The sequence below is a fragment of the Ochotona curzoniae genome, unplaced genomic scaffold (assembly GCF_017591425.1).
Source record: "Ochotona curzoniae isolate NIBS_2020 unplaced genomic scaffold, NIBS_Ocur_1.0 contig_2754, whole genome shotgun sequence".
Lineage (NCBI taxonomy): Eukaryota > Metazoa > Chordata > Mammalia > Lagomorpha > Ochotonidae > Ochotona > Ochotona curzoniae.
Window position 1 is genome coordinate 16,771,045 of NW_024465582.1, and position 17,974 is coordinate 16,789,018.

Consider the following 17,974-nt stretch of genomic DNA (forward strand, 5'->3'; position numbering starts at 1 on the left):
GTGATAATTTGAATGCCACTATTCTAAGGTAAATGGACTTGGTAATTTATTTTTTAGTAAAGTTCACATCTAGGAATTCTCATTCTGTTTAAGATACTGTTTTTTCCTTTATAATTGAAAATTGATGTGAATCATTCTGAAATATATCAAAGCAATTTTTCCCTTCTTAGGTTAACATAAAAGATAAAGTACTTGAGTTATTAATGTATTTTACAAAACATTCAGATGAAGAAGTGCAAACAAAAGCCATCATTGGTCTAGGTAAGTTAAGCTTAAATTTCTTTAAGGATTGGAACAAATTTTTAAATATTGTTAGTATAAAATGTTAATGTATTTAAATATGTTTCTCTTGACAATAGAATGGAGGTTTGAGGTGTTAAATCACCTAGATTCCATTCTTGGCTCAGCCAATAACTGTGGGTCACCTTGAGCAAGCCACTTAATTTCTCTGTTCATCAGTTCTTCTTTAGCAGAGATAATACTCTCTGCTACCCCTACTTCATAGGGCATCTTTTTAGAGCACTTTGATATAGGAAAATGATGTAGAAGAATTTTACATTTTCATTGCAAAGCTTAGTCATTACATGCCATTTCAAGTTAAAACAATGGACAATCTAAACAAGAATTTCTTTACATGCTTACCAAATCAAGAGGACAGTTTAGATGCATACTTGTTATTTCTCCAGGAGCATTGATAGAATATAAAAAAATGTTTTACAGGCAGACCTGTATGGACTGTCTGAAAAAGAATTAGAAAATGGAAAGAGGATAGCCTCTAAGTATCTAAATGAATGAACTTTTTTTTTTTAATTCCAAGAGGAGTAATCTAGCCAGCTTTTAGATTTTTTTTTTTTGTTCAGATACATGTAATACTACAGTATAAGTTCAATAACTTAATTAAATTTGATTTTGGAAACATTTTCAAGACTTATAATTTTTTAAAGATTTATTTATTTTTATTAGAAAGTCAGATATACTGAGAGAAGGAGAGACAGAGAAAAAGATATTCCATCTGATTATTCACTGCCTAAGTGGCCACGACAGTTGGAGCTGCGCCTGCCAGGAGCTCTTCCAGGTCTCCCATACAAGTGCAGGATCCCAAGGTTTTGGGCCGTTCTCAACTGCTTTCCCAGGCCACAAGCAGGGAGCTGGATGGGAAGTACAGCCGCCAGGATTAGAACCAGTATCCATGTGGGATACTGGCATGTGAAAGACAGGACCCTAACCACTAGGCTAACACGTCCCGCCCCAAGACTTATAATTTAACTAATCTTGTATTCTTTTAAGCAATGATTAGTAGTAAAAGATACTGTAGTATTCCCTCATTAAAACATGTTTATAGTATCTGAACATAAATTTAAATCTTATTACTGTATTTCTCCTCCAAACCTTCCAGAAAACTGCCTAGAGAACATGGTAAGAATTCAGACATTGCTTACTAGAAAGTTGTAGTAGTACAATAGTAGTAACTTCAAGCCAATGTATATAAACCTAAGGTATTAAATCTGATTATATATATCAAATGGCAAAATTAATGAGCTAACTCAGAATAAATAATAGATGAAGCTTTATCTAAAGAAACAGCATTTCTCAGAAAATAGTGCCTCCAGAACGTTTTTAAAAGCTATCTTGCCTGGGCCATCGTTATTTTGTGTGACCTTGGGCTAGTTATTTGATCACTCTATGCTGTTAGTTTGTTGTTTGATATTAAAAATATCATTACTAGCATTCATTACTTTTGTAACAATTTCATACGTATAAATAAATGAACATAGATAATAATACTTTATGATTAGTGGTTATAGAATTAAGCATTATCGCCTCATAAATTGTAAGGCTATATAGAAGAAAAAGGAAGATATTTTTAATTTCTAGTTTCTTTTCATCTGTTTCATAAAATGGACATGTTTACATTTTTAGTAATTACTGTCAATGTAGTATCTTCTGAGAAATCTGAAAAGTGTTTGCAGCCATTAATATCTTAAATCCTGTAAACATCCCTTTGAGGTAGGTGGGTGGTAAGTGTTATTGTCCCCATTTTACAGATGGAGAATTGAGGCACAGAGAGATTATGTGACTCTCCCAAGGTTACACTACAAGTCAGTGGTGGAGCCAGGAATAGAACCCAAGACTCCTGACTCCTAATCCACTCCCCTAGCCACTAGGCCCTGCTCCCTCAAGGTTTCCTCTGTGTGAAATTCTCCTTTGAAATGCAATTTCTTGTTTTTAATTCATTGGGAAAGAAGTGCCTGCTCTTATACTGCTCTAGGTAAGGCCACCAGCATATTCTTCCAGTCATTTTTTAAGTTTTCATTTTTTGAAATAAGGAGCTGTTTATATAATTTATCAACATTTTCATTAAATGTTATGTTAAATTTTAATATAAATATATGAAGTTTTTCCTCTTTTTAGGATTTGCCTTTATTCAGCATCCAAGTCTAATGTTTGAACAAGAAGTGAAGAATCTGTATAATAATATTTTGTCTGATAAAAACTCCTCAGTAAACTTAAAAATTCAAGTGTTAAAAAACCTCCAGACCTATCTACAGGAAGAGGACACACGAATGCAGCAGGCAGATAGAGACTGTAAGTGGAAAGTGAAAATATGATACAGTATGATCCTCTGTGACTCATTTGCTTTAATCCAGCTATCTAAATTTCCTTAAATGATGAGATGAAGAATTCAGTTACATATATGTGTGTAAGCATTAACTTTTTGAAAGAAGAGTCATCTCAAAGGGGCCTCCTGACATAGACACCAGATAGAGGGCAAGTGTTTGCCATAGTGGTTATGGCTTCACTTAGGATACCCCCTTTCCAGTTTAGCCTTCTGGCTGATGCATACCCTGCACAGCAGCAGTTGAAGAGGAGCACCTGGATTAAATTCATGGCTCCTAGCTTCCAACTGACCCAGCCCCAGCTTCTGGGGCACTTGGAGAGTGAACCAACAGAGAAAAGATAATCTCTCTCCTCACTGTCCTCTACCCACAACTTTCAAATAAATTTTGAAAAAAATTAAAAATTGAGGGAGAACACTAGCTGTAATATTTTGTGATATTTTGTTGGTATTTGGGAAGTATGTAGTTTGCATACATACTTTTAATATGTATATATGGTATATGTTTCTATGTTTATTTTTGTAGGGAAAAAAGTTGCAAAACAGGAAGACTTAAAAGAAATGGGTGATGTTTCCTCAGGGATGAGTAGTTCCATCATGCAGCTTTACCTCAAACAGGTGCTTGAGGCCTTTTTTCACACCCAGTCCAGTGTACGCCATTTTGCCCTGAATGTCATTGCCTTGACTCTAAACCAAGGTCTTATTCATCCAGTTCAGGTAAGCATATTTTGTAACAGCAGCACTTAACTCAAATAGCCAAAGTGTCATTTTATGATGTTACTTAGAGAGTAAGTATTTTCTTTATTTCTCTAAATCTTTACTCTTACTTGTGCTAAGGGATTCCTATATTCTACTACTAAAAAAAAATCCATACCTGTGTATTCATTCCAATGTCTATTATAGATCAAGTATTCGGATAAATTTCCAAAGCAGAAATGACAGATTCATTTTAACCAGTATCAACCCTTACTCCTATCAACTAGTGGTATATAAGGTCAAGAGTTAACTGATTTAAGGCCATAATCTGTTGATCAAGGTAAAATTTTAATTCACAGAAAAGTGAATTGTATACTGTAAACTCCATTTTTCATGCTTACATAAGAAATAACATCAGCCAGTCAATATTTCAAAGCATTGATAGGAGAACAGAATAATGTAATAAAAACATGTAAGTGGGGCAGGCATTTTATCTAGCATTTAAGACACTACTTCAGATGCCCACTTATCATTATGGCATGCCAGGGTTCAAGTTGCAGCTGTTTCCAACTTCTTGATAAAGGTGCAGCGATTTAACAGGTCTGTTAATCTATAAAGCTCATGCTTATTAACCTTCCCAGGGCTGAGCCCGCACAGTAACCTGGTTGTCTCTGAGGGATTGGTTTGGGTAATGGAGAATAGAGTCCTTACTTTTTTCTTTTAAAGTAAGAAAGACAGGACAGAACACTGATGAATAAATATATACTCTAATTTATATACACAGCTGTAATGAAACCAATTGGAAACAAAAAAAGATCTCATCTTGACTTTTTCTAAGAACTTTCTCTAAAATATGCTATATTTAAAGATGCTGCATTCTTTGTTGTATCAAGAGAAAAAGCATGTTAAGTATTTAGTCAGTTCTTGTGACTTAGGGTTATCATTAAAACTGCTTTTACAGTGTGGAGGCACTTTTTAAAAATAGACTGCTTTACTGGGTTCTTGGTCTTATATTTACTTTTTTAAAAATTTGCTGGATACAAAGAAATGGCACACAAGGTCTGTGAATTAATTACTTTATATTTTGTACCTATATTAACCATTTTTTATATCTTTACATATTTTTTCTGAATTATTTCATAATAACTTCCAGATATTATGGATCTTTATCTGTAAACACTGTAGCATATATTTTCTAAGGATAAAGACATTCTTTAATAAACATGATGTAATAATGGCTCAATAACGTATTGAAATTTAGCATTGATACATTATCTAATACAAAGTCCATTTTGAAATTTTGCCAGGTAGGATATACATTTTTTATTTCCCAATCCAACATTTAATCTCATAATCCTTTTCGATTAGTGACACATTTACATCTATACTTAATGTTTGTGTTAGTACTTATGACTTTCTCACTGCTATTTGATTCAGATCCACTTAACTCCTTGACTTTAGAAGAACAATGAGAGACCAGTGCAATGGCATAATAAGGTGAAACTGCCTGTGGTGGCATCATCCCATATGGAGCCAGTTCATGTCCTGGCTGTTCCACTTCTGATCCAGCTCCCTGCAAAGGCCTGGGAAAGCAGAAGAGGATAACTGAACTCCTTGGGCCTCCGCAGCCATGTTGGAGACCCAAAAAGGCTGCTGGCTCCTGGGTTCTGATCAGGCCGACCCTGGCTATTGTGGGGAGAGAACCAGCAGAGGGAAGATCTGTCTCTCTCCTGTTCTCTGTAACTGCCTTTCAGATATATATATAAAAATAAGTAAATAAAAATGATTTTTAAAAAGTAAGAAAGGGGCCTGGCATGATAGCCAAGTCATTGCCTTGCACTTACTTCCTTGCTTTATATCAACTTGGCTCTAGCCACTGCCACCACTTGGGAAGTGAACCAGCAGATGCAAAATCTCTATCTCTCCTTTCTGTATGCTTGCCGTTTTAATAAAATAAATCTTTTTTTTTTTAATGAACAATAAAGAGGGGCCTGGCACAATAGCCTAGTGACTAAATCCTTGCCTTCTACTCACCAGAATCCCATATGGGTGCTGGTAAAATTATGTTTTCCTAGTTTTAAATATAGAAAATAAATACTTATTTATTGTATTAAAGCTAGAAACACGAGATTCTAATTTGAGGAATAAACTTAGACGTATATTCTTAGTGTGTAAGCAATTTATATGTGAAAAATTTAAATTTACTGTGAGGTTGTTCAAATGCCACACCAATATTTTTGCTGATACTTTCTTATTTTGAACTAGAGATCATTTTTTAAATATAACAATATAGTTATAATAGGAAGTTATACAGTTAAATACAGTTATTTATATACAGTTAAATTCATATATCCCAGATACACAAGTTTTCACATATGTTGAGATACACAATTTTACTACTGTAATGTCTTATAAACCCTTTGTTTTCATTTCCAGTGTGTCCCATATTTAATTGCTATGGGAACAGATCCAGAACCTGCTATGCGGAACAAGGCTGATCAGCAGCTTGTGGAAATAGACAAAAAATATGCTGGATTCATTCATGTACGTATTTTTAAATTTTAGAACCTAAATTTAGGTGTCTTTCTTAACTAAACCATTTCTTTGGTAAATATTCCTCACCCATTCATAATTAAAGTGCTTTTGAGTAATGTATGCAAAGAGTATATCCTCTATGGTCTTTGCTCTGTTTTAGAAATATCTGTGACTGGTCTAGGATGACAGTCTGTAAGCATTACTAAATGAAAAAATACCGAGCTTAGGCTCTCCGCCATATGTGTGTGATCTTAGCAGTGACAACTCTTACAGGCTTCCGTTTTCTCATTAAATGAAGTAGTTGCAGGAGATGATCACTAATGTTCCTTCCGGCACTTCATTTTGCTATTTCAGTATTTTAAATAAGAAAACTAAAAAATGAGGTAGCTCAGAATGTAATGTTCAGAATATATTTTTTTAACTTGCTTAGTTTTCCTGACAAAAATGAAGCTTTTATTGATTTCAGATGAAAGCAGTGGCTGGTATGAAGATGTCTTATCAGGTGCAACAAGCAATCAACACGTGCCTAAAAGATCCTGTGAGGGGTTTCAGACAAGATGAGTCCTCCAGCGCTTTGTGCTCACACCTTTACTCCATGATCCGAGGAAACCGCCAACACAGACGAGCTTTTCTTATTTCTTTACTCAACCTCTTTGATGACACAGCAGTAAGCATAAAAAATTACTACTTTAAAGGAACTAAATGTTCTGCACATTTTGTGTGTATTGACAGTTACCGTATTAAATGTTAAAGTTATTTTCAAAGTATACAGTCAGAACTGGAGGGGAAATTTTTATGTGAGAATAAATATGAGGAATAAGCATGTAGTTGTTTATAATGAATTCTTTATAGGCTTTGATAATAGATTCTGTCACAGCATATCTTCAGATATGGTATATCACTATTCCGTCATTTTTTGAATACATTACTTAGAAAAAGAAATAAATAAGTCAGATGGATTTGCCTCATTTCTGTAGAACCCAAATATTGCCTGAGAGTAACTGTTCCAAGTTTTTACTGTTTTTATTGATGGGATTCTTTGTGTTCAATTTAACTCTCTGAGTCACTTTTGTGTAGTTCCATTTTTGATACTTTTGGCTAGCCGGAATGGTAAGCAAGGAAAAGGACTATTCTTTCTTTATCTTTTAATATAATACTTCATTTTCACCATATAAGCCATTGCCCTGAGGTTAGAGGATTAAATAGGAAAAGCAGATGTACTATCTACCCACATCAAAGTAACAAGTGAGCACATGCGTATAGCTGCTTTAAAGAGAACAAAAGATACTTTCTTATTTCAGTAACTTGCTACCTTGATATCAAATTTTTTCAGTAAAACAAAATTATTATTAGCAGAATTTGGGTACCTAATTAGAACTCTTTCTAAAGTGTTCCATGAAGTTCTTGGATGTATAATGTAGTAAATAAATATTACAGAGATTTACTTCAGAAATGCCTAGAATATAATTAATTTGTCATAACCATCATCATCATTATTATCAAAAGGTTTCATAATATACAGGACATTGTACTGAGAGTACAACACGGTATGATGTCGTTTTCTTACCCTCAGAGTGCTTTGCTCTATGGAATAACACACAAAATAGAGCAAATAAATAGTGGTTGACATCTGCATATCTTAAGTGACATTGGTTCATACTGATGACATTGTTTCCATGGGGTCTGTCTTGAGTTTCATTCCTGTGTGGCATCACTACCCGTTCTGTGTCATCAGTTGAAAAATCTTGCCATCTCAGCATGTAAATGCTGTACTAAAAATGTCAGCTCTCATATTGCAGTGCTTTATTCTGACTATCTCCAACAAAAGATGTCAGTAGAGGGATAAATGACTGAAGATCTAGAGGGATTAGATTACATGGATCTGTTCTGTAAATCATGAAAGAAGGATATTACAGACATGTATGAAAATATAAGTAAAGATGCAGTGTAGGGCCAGCTCTGTGGCCTAGCAGCTGAAGTGCCTTGCCTTGCACCTGCTGGGATCCCATGTGGGCACTGGTTCTAATCCCCGCAGCCCCGCTTCCCATCCAGCTCCCTGCTCTGACCTGGGAAAGCAGTGTGATGGCTTAAAGCCTTGGGACTCTGCACCCCTGTGGGAGACCCATAGATAAATTCCTGGCTCCACTTCAGATCCGCTCAGCTCCAGCCGTTGTGGCTGCTTGTGGAGTGAATCAGTAAATGGAGGATCTTCCTCTGTCTCTCCTCTCTGTATATCTGACTTTTCCAATAAAAATTAATTTTTTAAAAAAGATACAGTGTAAACAATCTGTGGGAAATAGAAAAATCATATGGAGGAATTATATGTATGTGTGTATATACATATATAATTACATATTTTATATGTGTGTTTCATGAAGAGCAATATAAACCATTTTAATAAAATATTTTAATAAAATAATGTAGACAAGTCCTAAAGAACGGATTAGGAACATTACAGCAAAGGTTTTAGGGATCAAGACCATAGCAGAATAAATAGCAGAAAAAGACATTAATGTTTTATAGCAGAAGTAAGATATATGTGTCTGTGATAAAAATAGGGAATGGATCAGCATTATGACACAGCAGGCTAAGCCACCATCCTGTATCAGAGTTCTGGTTTGAGCCTCAGCTGCTCTAGCAGGTAGAGGATATCTGTCTATGTCACTCTCCTTTTCAAATACATGATTAAATCTTAAAAAAAAAAAAAATCTAAGGACAACTGGAATACATTTATCATGGATACCTCAGAAAATAACAGGACTCTTGCTGAAGGCAGTTTGAAGAAGAGTTCGATTGAGAAGGACATAGAAGAGAAAACTAAGGAAAAACAAAATTTCAGGAATAAAACAAAAGTTAGATTCCACTGAGAAGTCAAGGAGAATACCAAGTGAAAACCAAGGCATGGTGGTTAACAGACTTGGCAGACAGAAATAGTGAAGCTGTGAGGGGCAAAAGCAGATTTTCTGAAATGACAGAGAAGATATATTTGAAGGGAGCAGCATATTTCTTTAGAAAGAAGTTTGATTTTGAATGGGAGGAACCACAGTTGAAGAATTTCAGGGAGTTTTGAGAAGGTTTAATAAAGTGTTAAGTAGGAAATGTATACACATGTAGAAATTGCAGTGTTAAAACTGATAAGGTAGGTTCTATGTCTACATTTCCTCAACCATAAATGTATGTACTAATACATATTTTAAAATGAAAAAGTGAGAGTCTCTTCTGAATATTGATAGCAAGTTTATACCATCTCACCTATGAAATTTTTGTTGCTGCTACTGTTGGTGTTAGATTTTATGTTGTCCGAATGGCGAGGTGGTAGATGGCAGGGGGACATTTGTTTGGTTTTTACTTTTTTTTACTTTTATCTTTTCTTGAGCTATAAAGCTATAAATTTGATTTTGTTTGTTTTCATGCAGCTTTTATTTCACAAAGATTTTTTATTTAGTTGTTCACACTGATATTTCTGTAACAGCCAGGGCTGAGTCAGGCCAAAGCCAGGACCCTGGAACTCCTAGTCTCCCATGTAGCTGGCAGGGACCCTGATGCATTAATCCTCACCTGCCGTCTCCAAGGGTGCACATTAGCAGGAAGCTGGATCAGCAGTAGAGGAGCAAGAATCAAACCAAGCGCTCTGCTGTGAGACGCAGGTGTCTCTAGCAGCAATTTAAATGCTGCGCCAAATGCCTGCCCCAAGAATTTGAGTAATAATGCCTTTCTGTTTGCATTCTATATTTAAAATCTGGAAAGTCCTGGGTTAGAGTTACTTTGTTTGAATGTAAACAGTGTTAAACTTGATTTTTTTGCTTACATTTTGCCTACCTCAGAGTTTTTGGAGTATAAAGCTGACAAGATTGTCAGAAAAACGCTGGTGTTCTCAATTAGACATATAGAAGAAACTGACAAATATATGGTTATGGGAATTTGGGAGGTTTTTTTTTTTCCAACCCACCTAGAGTACTACAATTGCCACATGTTTTAGAGGGCAGAATAGTAACTGTGTGTAACTGATCTTCCATATGGATTAAACTCTTCAAAACACAATAGCAATTATGAACTCATTTGTATACTTTCTGATATGGTATGGATTTATAAAGATTCCATATACTCCTTAAGAAAATGTCATTGAATTTTGCTTTGGTGCACTAAAAATTTCACCTCATCCCTCTTGAGGTAGCATGGTGTAACTCACTACAAAATCTCTCCTAAAATGGTTATGAGACTATTTTGTAGAATCTATTTCTGATCTCCTGCCTCCTTTTTTTAAAAAAATCTCATTTTCTCTCCCTTCTCCTTGCTCCCAGCCCTACACTCAGTCCTATCCCTCTTTGTGTGTGTGTCTCCTCTGCCTTTCTCTCTCTCTCTTTTTTTCTCTCTGTCTCATTAACTGAGGTGAAAGTGCCCTGTAGTATTTTTTCAAAAACAGTTTTTTGGATGGGTTTCTAAAGTATCCGCTAAATATTTGTGCCTTTTTTTTTTAATTTACAGAAAACAGAAGTGACTATGCTCTTGTATATAGCAGACAATCTAGCCTGTTTTCCATACCAGACACAGGAAGAGCCGTTGTTTATAATGCATCATATAGACATTACACTCTCAGTTTCTGGTAGTAACCTACTGCAGTCATTCAAGGAGGTAAGTTACACACATTACTATTCTTAATACGTCTGTAAAAGTACAGGGATGCTATTTTCACTCTTTTGTTTCCCATTCTTTTCATGTTCACAGGTATATATAATCCTTCTAAGTTTCACTTAGTTGGGAGAGGAAGTGGGTCACCATTTCATTTTTATTCAGAAAGAGCTAAAGCGATTTCATGAGTAGATCGTTTAGGTCTACTGTCCATACATACATAAATTGTTCTATCATTAAGTCATCTCACTCCTTTGTTTTCTCTCACTCTAAGCACTAATCTTTGCTTCCTGCCCATTCATATATCTGTTTAAGCCCCATTTATAGCACATTGCTATTCCGTAAATGTTGCAATGCTGTGGATCACAGCAGTGCACATCAGGATCTATATTGATAGACAGCTTAGAACAAAGCAAAATTTATAGCATCATTGCTCTCTCCACAGCAGCATCAAGATGGAGTTGGTATATCATGTACCTAAACTCTACTAAATTTCTGGGTTTTTTTTTTTTTAAAGGGAAAAAAAAGCTATGTTCTGCCATGATGTAGAAAATAATAAAATTGATTTAATTGTGAAAACACCCAATGTAATGTTAGGCACATAGTAAGCACTACAAAAATTATTCATAAATTGGTTGGAGTATTTCCATGTTCTTAATGATACCAGTAAATTTCACCCTACAAAATTGTTGTGCTCAAATCTCAGCCTATTAATTAGGGGAATTCTTTAGGATGCCTAAGGATTGAAACTACAGCAGTATCCCAAAGCCTCTCAAAGAGTAAACAAGACAACCAAAGAACTGGCCTCAAGCAAGCTCTCCAATCTCAGGTTCCAAAGTAGAATCACTAAAACAGCCTGCATTTAAATCCCAAGTGTTATATTCACATTAAATTTGACAAGCTAATAATTTCCCGGGATTATATTTCTTAACAATTGCATTTTGCATAATTGTTTTTTGTTAATGTGGTCCTTCTCCTAACATTTTCATAGAGTACCAAAAAAAAAAAAAGAAACTACTACAGTAAAACTAGGATTTAAGTATTCTTAAGGAAATGTGTATATTGTCTTACTAAAAGTTCTTGAAATGGAAAATTGAATAGAAACTGGAGAGGTTCAAGCCTACTGTATTTTTCTCAATTTCATTATAATCATTTTTACTTCTGTAGTTGTTTACCTATGTACCAAGTTAGTAACTTTCCCTAGTTAATATTTCATTATTATCTGTATTAAAAAATCCCTTTAAAATCCCTTTTAAATGACTCCCATGTTTTTCAAGATTTTCTCAAGGGAGTTGCTCTGGGTGAGGATATGATTTTGTTTTGATTAATTTTTAACCCCAGAAGTTGTATCTCCAGTTACATATAAAAAGTTTTACTGCCATTTTGTTTTTATCATTTTTCAAACCAAATCATTTCCTCTTTCTTTTAGTCTATGGTAAAGGACAAAAGGAAAGAGAGAAAATCATCACCCAGTAAAGAAAATGAGTCAAGTGAGAGTGAAGAAGAAATTTCCAGGCCTCGGAAGTCACGAAAGCGTGTAGATTCGGATTCAGATTCAGATTCAGAAGATGATATAAATTCAGTGATGAAATGTTTACCAGAAAATTCAGCTCCTTTAATTGAGTTTGCAAATGTCTCCCAGGGTATTTTATTGCTTCTAATGTTAAAGCAACATTTGAAGAATCTCTGTGGATTTTCTGATAGGTAAGCAATGAGGGGAGGGGGAATTTTGCCCTGTTCAGATAATAAATAAATATGACATCAGTTTTGATTCTGTGTTTACTTTAACATTAGAAATGTTCCTTTTAGGAAAGGTTGATTTCCTTTTTATTGTTGCATAGTATTCTCTATAATGTAACATAATTGAATCATTCTATTCTTAAAGGGAAACATACTGCATTACCTAGTAACAGATAATGCACTACAAAATGAAGAACTATTTTTGTTGATTTCCTTGAAAAGGACTAATGTTAAAGTAAATGACAAATTTGACTTTTAAAGAACAATGAAGTAAGAACCAAAAAAAAAAAAAAAAATTAAGCTGGACTCTGACAGAATCCAAATAGTACAATAATGTGCTTTAAATAAAGTAAGATATAGAAAAAAAATAGTCATCATTGTAAATACTTTATACCTTTACCAGCATCTAGTCACTGTAACTGTTTCTTTTCTGCCTATAACCTGTGATATTTTGATCATTTGTGGCATTCATTGAAACCTTGGATTAGCCATCACAAAGTTAAAGATTAATAGTGAGTCGGGTAATGAAGTGATTCCTTTGCACCAAGGCAGCTGGGAAGAATGTTGTATAAAGAAGTCATTGAATGTGATTTAAATAGACATTTCTCAAGTTCCCAGCATCTCTTGCAGTAGAACAGAAGGTGTATAAAGTGGCCAGTACTTCTACTCTTTTAGGATCAACAGAGATTCAGATCTACATGAGAGGGGCTGACACAATGGCTCAAGTGGCTAATCCTTTACTTCCAAGCACCAGGATCCCATAGGGCACCTCTTTGTGTCCAGCTATTCCACTTTTCATCCATCTTCTGCTTATGGCCTGGGAAAGCAGCAGAGGATGTCCCAAGCTCTTGGGGAAGAGGCTCCTTCGGCTCAGCTCTGGCCATTGCAACCATTTGGAGAATGAAGATCCAGTGGGCGGAAGATATTTCTGTCTTTCCTGAAGAGTTTGAAATGATATAAGCAAAATTACTAATCTGAAGCAGAATTTATGGAGTCGTTCTTGCTGCTTGCTAAGAATAAGTAGTTAGGGGACAATGGAGTAGATGGCAGTAAGCCAATCTGATAAGTGTTGCAGTTGTATTAAAGCTGTTCTGTTACAGTCACACGCATGAGAAAGTGTCATTGAGACAGTGCTGCTTATCTGTTACTGGATTTCTCTAGATTTCTTTTCTCTATTTCCATCGCTTGGCCTGTATTTAAGAGAATAGTATCTTTTATTTTCATTTTTATTTCTTTATTTCTATTTAGTAATTGTTAACGGTCAAATTCATTTCTTGAAATATATGTAACATCAGTGAAATCACAGGTGGAGCATCCCTAGTCCAAAATCTGAAATGCTCCAAAATCCAAAAGTTGTTGAGTACCAGCATAACAACACAAGTAGAAAATTCTGCACGTAACTTCATGATGGGTTGCAGGTACTAATCAGGCATTTGACCTTGTGGGTAAAACACCTGAATATCACATGAGAGTACCTACATACTCGAACCTAGCTCAATGCCTAATTCTAGCTTTCTGTTAATGTGTATCCTGGGAGGCAACAAGCTGTGGCTCACTTAAATGGATCTTTGCTGCCCATAAAGAGATGTGGCCTGAGTTTGGGAAAAATTGTTGACACTGAGGTCCTATCCCCACTATATATCAATGTTTATGTGCAGATATTCCAAAACAGAAAAAAGTCTAAAATCCAAAACACTCTGGTCTCAAACATTTTGGATAAAACATACTCAATCTGGTAACAGAAGACTTTAGCTAGAATTAGTTTTAAAGTAAGTACTGAAAAGTTCACGAAGATTTCTATTTTGTTTTCCCGAAATAGTAAAATTCAGAAATACTCTCCATCTGAATCTGCAAAAGTATATGATAAAGCGATAAACCGAAAAACAGGAGTTCATTTTCATCCCAAACAAACATTGGACTTCTTGCGAAGTGATATGGCTAATTCCAAAATTACTGAAGATGTGAAGAGGAGTATAGTGAAACAGTATCTAGATGTGAGTACTAAAACCTTCTCATTAAGGAGTTTTTGAAAAGTCCATTTTTGGAAGGGACATGCCTTTTTTCTGTAAACTTCATGACCTATCAAGATAATTTATTTCTCTAGTTTTAATGAGTCGCTAAATGTAAGCTTGTCCTTACCATTACACCAGCTGTATCATAATTTTTAGCAGCAGGAGAAAGCATCCCACTAAATGTTTTAACAAAAATTAAACATTATAGTAACAATTGTCCTCTTGTGCTATTTGGCCATCCCTCTTCTTTTTAGAGAGATACTACTGTTGCATTTATTCTTACACGAATAATACAAGCATATGCTTAACACACTCAAGAAGTATGTGAGGGCAGGCATTTGACATACTAGTTACTATGTCTGCCTCCCGTATTGGAGTGTCTGGATACAATACCTGCCCCTGGCTGCTGGAGGCAATAATGACTGCTCAAGTAATTAGACTCCTGCCACTCACATGAGAAACCTGAATTGTTTCCAGTTCCTAGCTTTCACTTAGTGTAAAGTATCTTAGTGATGAGCAAGCTCTGAATGTGGGTACTGGTGATGGTTATACAATATTGGGAATAAACAATGTCAATAAATTATACACTCAAAATTATATGTTACATGCTTTTTTTGCTGCATAAAGAATTAATGTTTTTGTAATGTCTTTGGAGGGCATAATAAATACAACTACTTGCTGCTACTTAGATTATCTTATCTTGATAGAGAATTAAAAGATGACAATCTGAAATTATTATTACCTGGTTGTGTAATGACCTGGCCCAAGAGTTAGTAAACCATGACTTAGGCAAAATCCAGCATATTCCCTTTTTTTTTTTAACAGCAACCATGACCGTTGTATTGTCTACATTATATGTATTGTCTATAGGTGCCACACTGCTGTGGCAGATTTATGTGTTTGTGACTAGAACTGAATGAACTGCAAAGCCATAATACCTATGATCATAACCTTTTACAGAAATTCTTTACCAGCCCCAATTCAGACAATAATGAAGGTCTATTTTACCCATTCCAAACTACTACCTTAGGAACCACTTGCAAATTTGACAGTTTTGCTTGACTTCTTTTTACTTAGAACTCTGAATTGATATTTGTTTCTTGTAGTTCAAACTTCTCATGGAACATCTAGACCCTGATGAAGAAGAGGAAGAAGGGGAGGTGTCAGCTAGTACAAATGCTCGGAACAAAGCAATTACCTCGCTACTTGGAGGAGGCAGCCCTAAAAATAATACAGCAGCAGAGACAGAAGATGATGAAAGTGATGGGGAGGATAGAGGAGGAGGCACTTCAGGGGTGAGGCGGAGGAGGAGTCAACGTATTTCGCAGCGTATTACGTAAAATGATTTTTATGTGCTTATATATGTCAGTCTATTAAATGTACACCAAGTAATGTAATACTTCTAAGAGCAAAAATTTTGTAGATAGAGATTCTCTACCTAACCATTTATACATCCTTTTGTAGAAAGTTTAACGTAAAAGACAATAAAAAAAGAAATAAGATTTATCCAGCATAAAGGATTATTAATTTTTCTTTGAATTGTATTAATGTGTGTTATCCTTTTTATTGTTGCTAAGTTTTATGTAGCTTTATGGTTCATATGTATATATAATTTTATATATCATTAAGAGTAAAGACACGGGTACAAAATTAAGAGTTATATGGTTTTACAAGTATATGTTAACCCCTTGGCGCTGGCGGTCACGGTGCGTCTCATTGCCGGCAATGGAAGTGTGCCGGGAAATCCCAGCTCCCGGCGTCAAGGGATTAAAAGCAATAAAAACAATAATTTCACTAAAATTATTTTGTGTAACACTTGGTCTTTTTTCCCCCTCCCAATGTTTTAGTCATTGAGAAGGTCAAAACGAAATTCAGACTCTACGGAGTTGGCAGCACAGATGAATGAAAGTGTTGACGTCATGGATGTCATCGCTATTTGCTGTCCAAAGTACAAAGATCGACCACAAATTGCAAGAGTAGTACAGAAAACCAGCAATGGCTTCAGTGTTCAGTGGATGGCAGGCTCCTACAGTGGCTCCTGGACTGAGGCTAAGCGCCGTGATGGCCGCAAACTGGTGCCTTGGGTAGACACTATAAAAGAGTCAGACATTATTTACAAAAAAATTGCTCTAACGAGTGCTAATAAGCTGACTAATAAAGTTGTTCAGACTTTACGATCCCTGTATGCCGCCAAGGATGGGACTTCCAGCTAATGAATTTGTACATGCAGCCAAATTTACAGGAATTTTTTTAATGGCAGAAAAACTTGAAATATCAACATTCTGGCAAAAAAAAAAATCGATTTTTTGAAGAGAGTGGAACCTGGGATGCAGGAACCAAGAAGGAAATGTTGGGCAGACATTTTTGTGGGAGCTCCCTTCGCTGTTGTGCAGCAGAAACAGATTCTCAGTTCATTTTTACTCCCACTGTATTATAGTTTAACAAAAATTGTTTATATCTTGGAAAAAAAACTTTCTGTTTAAAAAAATAAACAAGTGAATGTTGGAAATTAGTCTGTTAATGTTCTTAATAAAGTGTTCTTGGAGTTTAACCTAGCAGCGGATGGCTTTCTTTAGCTTAGCCCAGTTTCCAGGGAAGCATTGTTTTTTTTCCAGGCTGTAAAATGGCGAAATCTCCTGGATATATAATTTATTCTGTTGAAAAAAAAAAGCATGCAGTATCTATGACCTATCTGCAGAAGGAGTTTTTGTAAATGTAGATTTTGATGTATTAGGTCACCCTGAAAACAATACAAGAAAAGGGATCCCCAGGCAATCTGGTGGAGCGAATACTGCAATAAATTTTTTTACTTCTCTTTGTTACTTGTCTGTTTCCATTTGAATTTCTTATTGTAAAAATCTGTTTAAATCCATTTATATTATTTTGCAGTCTTTTATGTAAAATTTATTATATCACTGGTATTCAAAGCAAAACATAAAATATTGTTTATACAGTTTGTATAGGCTGACTTCTGAATAACTGGTATCTTATTTTCATTCCCATAAGAGGGTGAAGTAATTAATGCCAGGGTTTTATTGTATCCTGCAATACTTAGCATTAACTATATATAATTTAGCACTGTGCCAAACACATTTTCAAGAGTACATTTTGATATAAAAGAAACTATAGTTTATTCCTTGTATGCTTCAGTTTCTTTCTAGTGATGTCATGATGGTATTATTTATTTTTTAAACCTTGGGGAAAGGTAAAAAAAAAAAAACTGCTATTTTGGATATCAGCGTTTCTCTTGATTAAAATGATGTCATGTTATTTTAGCAGTAGAGTTCTGATGTGTACGATACTTTACAGTTCCGTGTTTCACAAATTAATTTTAATTCAAAAAGGCTAATTTTACTAGTTTACATACTCATTTCCTGTTCTAAAAGTTTTTTATCATAAATCTTTTTAGAATAGTTGTCATTTTTACGCTGCTTATGACAAATACCTTAAACTGAAATTGGGAAACACTTTTTAAACTAATTTGCGTAGGTTGACACCAAAAAAATAGTGAATGACTTCTGTTTCAATTTCTTTTACAAGTGTGTACTTGTTTTTTAATCACTTTGGAAAAGTTGACTTCTAAAATCCTAAGCTTTATGAGATTGACAAAAAGTAAAGGTATTTAATTTATAAGGAATAGTGAAATAGCCATAAAATATGTTTTTGAAAACACCCCTTGAAATCTCTGTGAAAATAACTTTCCAGGCGCTATTTCCTAGGTGGAACTCTTAGAATACTTTCTTTC

The 17,974-nt window shown here is 34.9% G+C and overlaps 1 protein-coding gene across 3 annotated transcripts in view; it reads left to right on the forward strand.

The window, feature by feature from the left end:
• NIPBL (NIPBL cohesin loading factor) overlaps positions 1 to 17,362 on the forward strand; it is a 156,787-nt gene extending 139,425 nt beyond the window's left edge. For 2 of the 3 annotated variants that reach the window (XM_040977470.1, XM_040977471.1), the window contains exons 38-47: positions 171 to 261; positions 2,413 to 2,586; positions 3,144 to 3,334; positions 5,750 to 5,857; positions 6,315 to 6,515; positions 10,334 to 10,480; positions 11,907 to 12,181; positions 14,037 to 14,211; positions 15,336 to 15,524; positions 16,077 to 17,362. In XM_040977470.1, coding sequence (XP_040833404.1) covers positions 171 to 261; positions 2,413 to 2,586; positions 3,144 to 3,334; positions 5,750 to 5,857; positions 6,315 to 6,515; positions 10,334 to 10,480; positions 11,907 to 12,181; positions 14,037 to 14,211; positions 15,336 to 15,524; positions 16,077 to 16,442 — 1,917 coding nt within the window. In that variant the 3' untranslated portion in view covers positions 16,443 to 17,362. Of the gene's footprint in view, positions 1 to 170; positions 262 to 2,412; positions 2,587 to 3,143; positions 3,335 to 5,749; positions 5,858 to 6,314; positions 6,516 to 10,333; positions 10,481 to 11,906; positions 12,182 to 14,036; positions 14,212 to 15,335; positions 15,566 to 16,076 lie in introns of all 3 variants that reach the window. The other variant, XM_040977472.1, reaches the window with a different exon arrangement.
• The last annotated feature ends 612 nt before the right edge of the window (positions 17,363 to 17,974 follow it).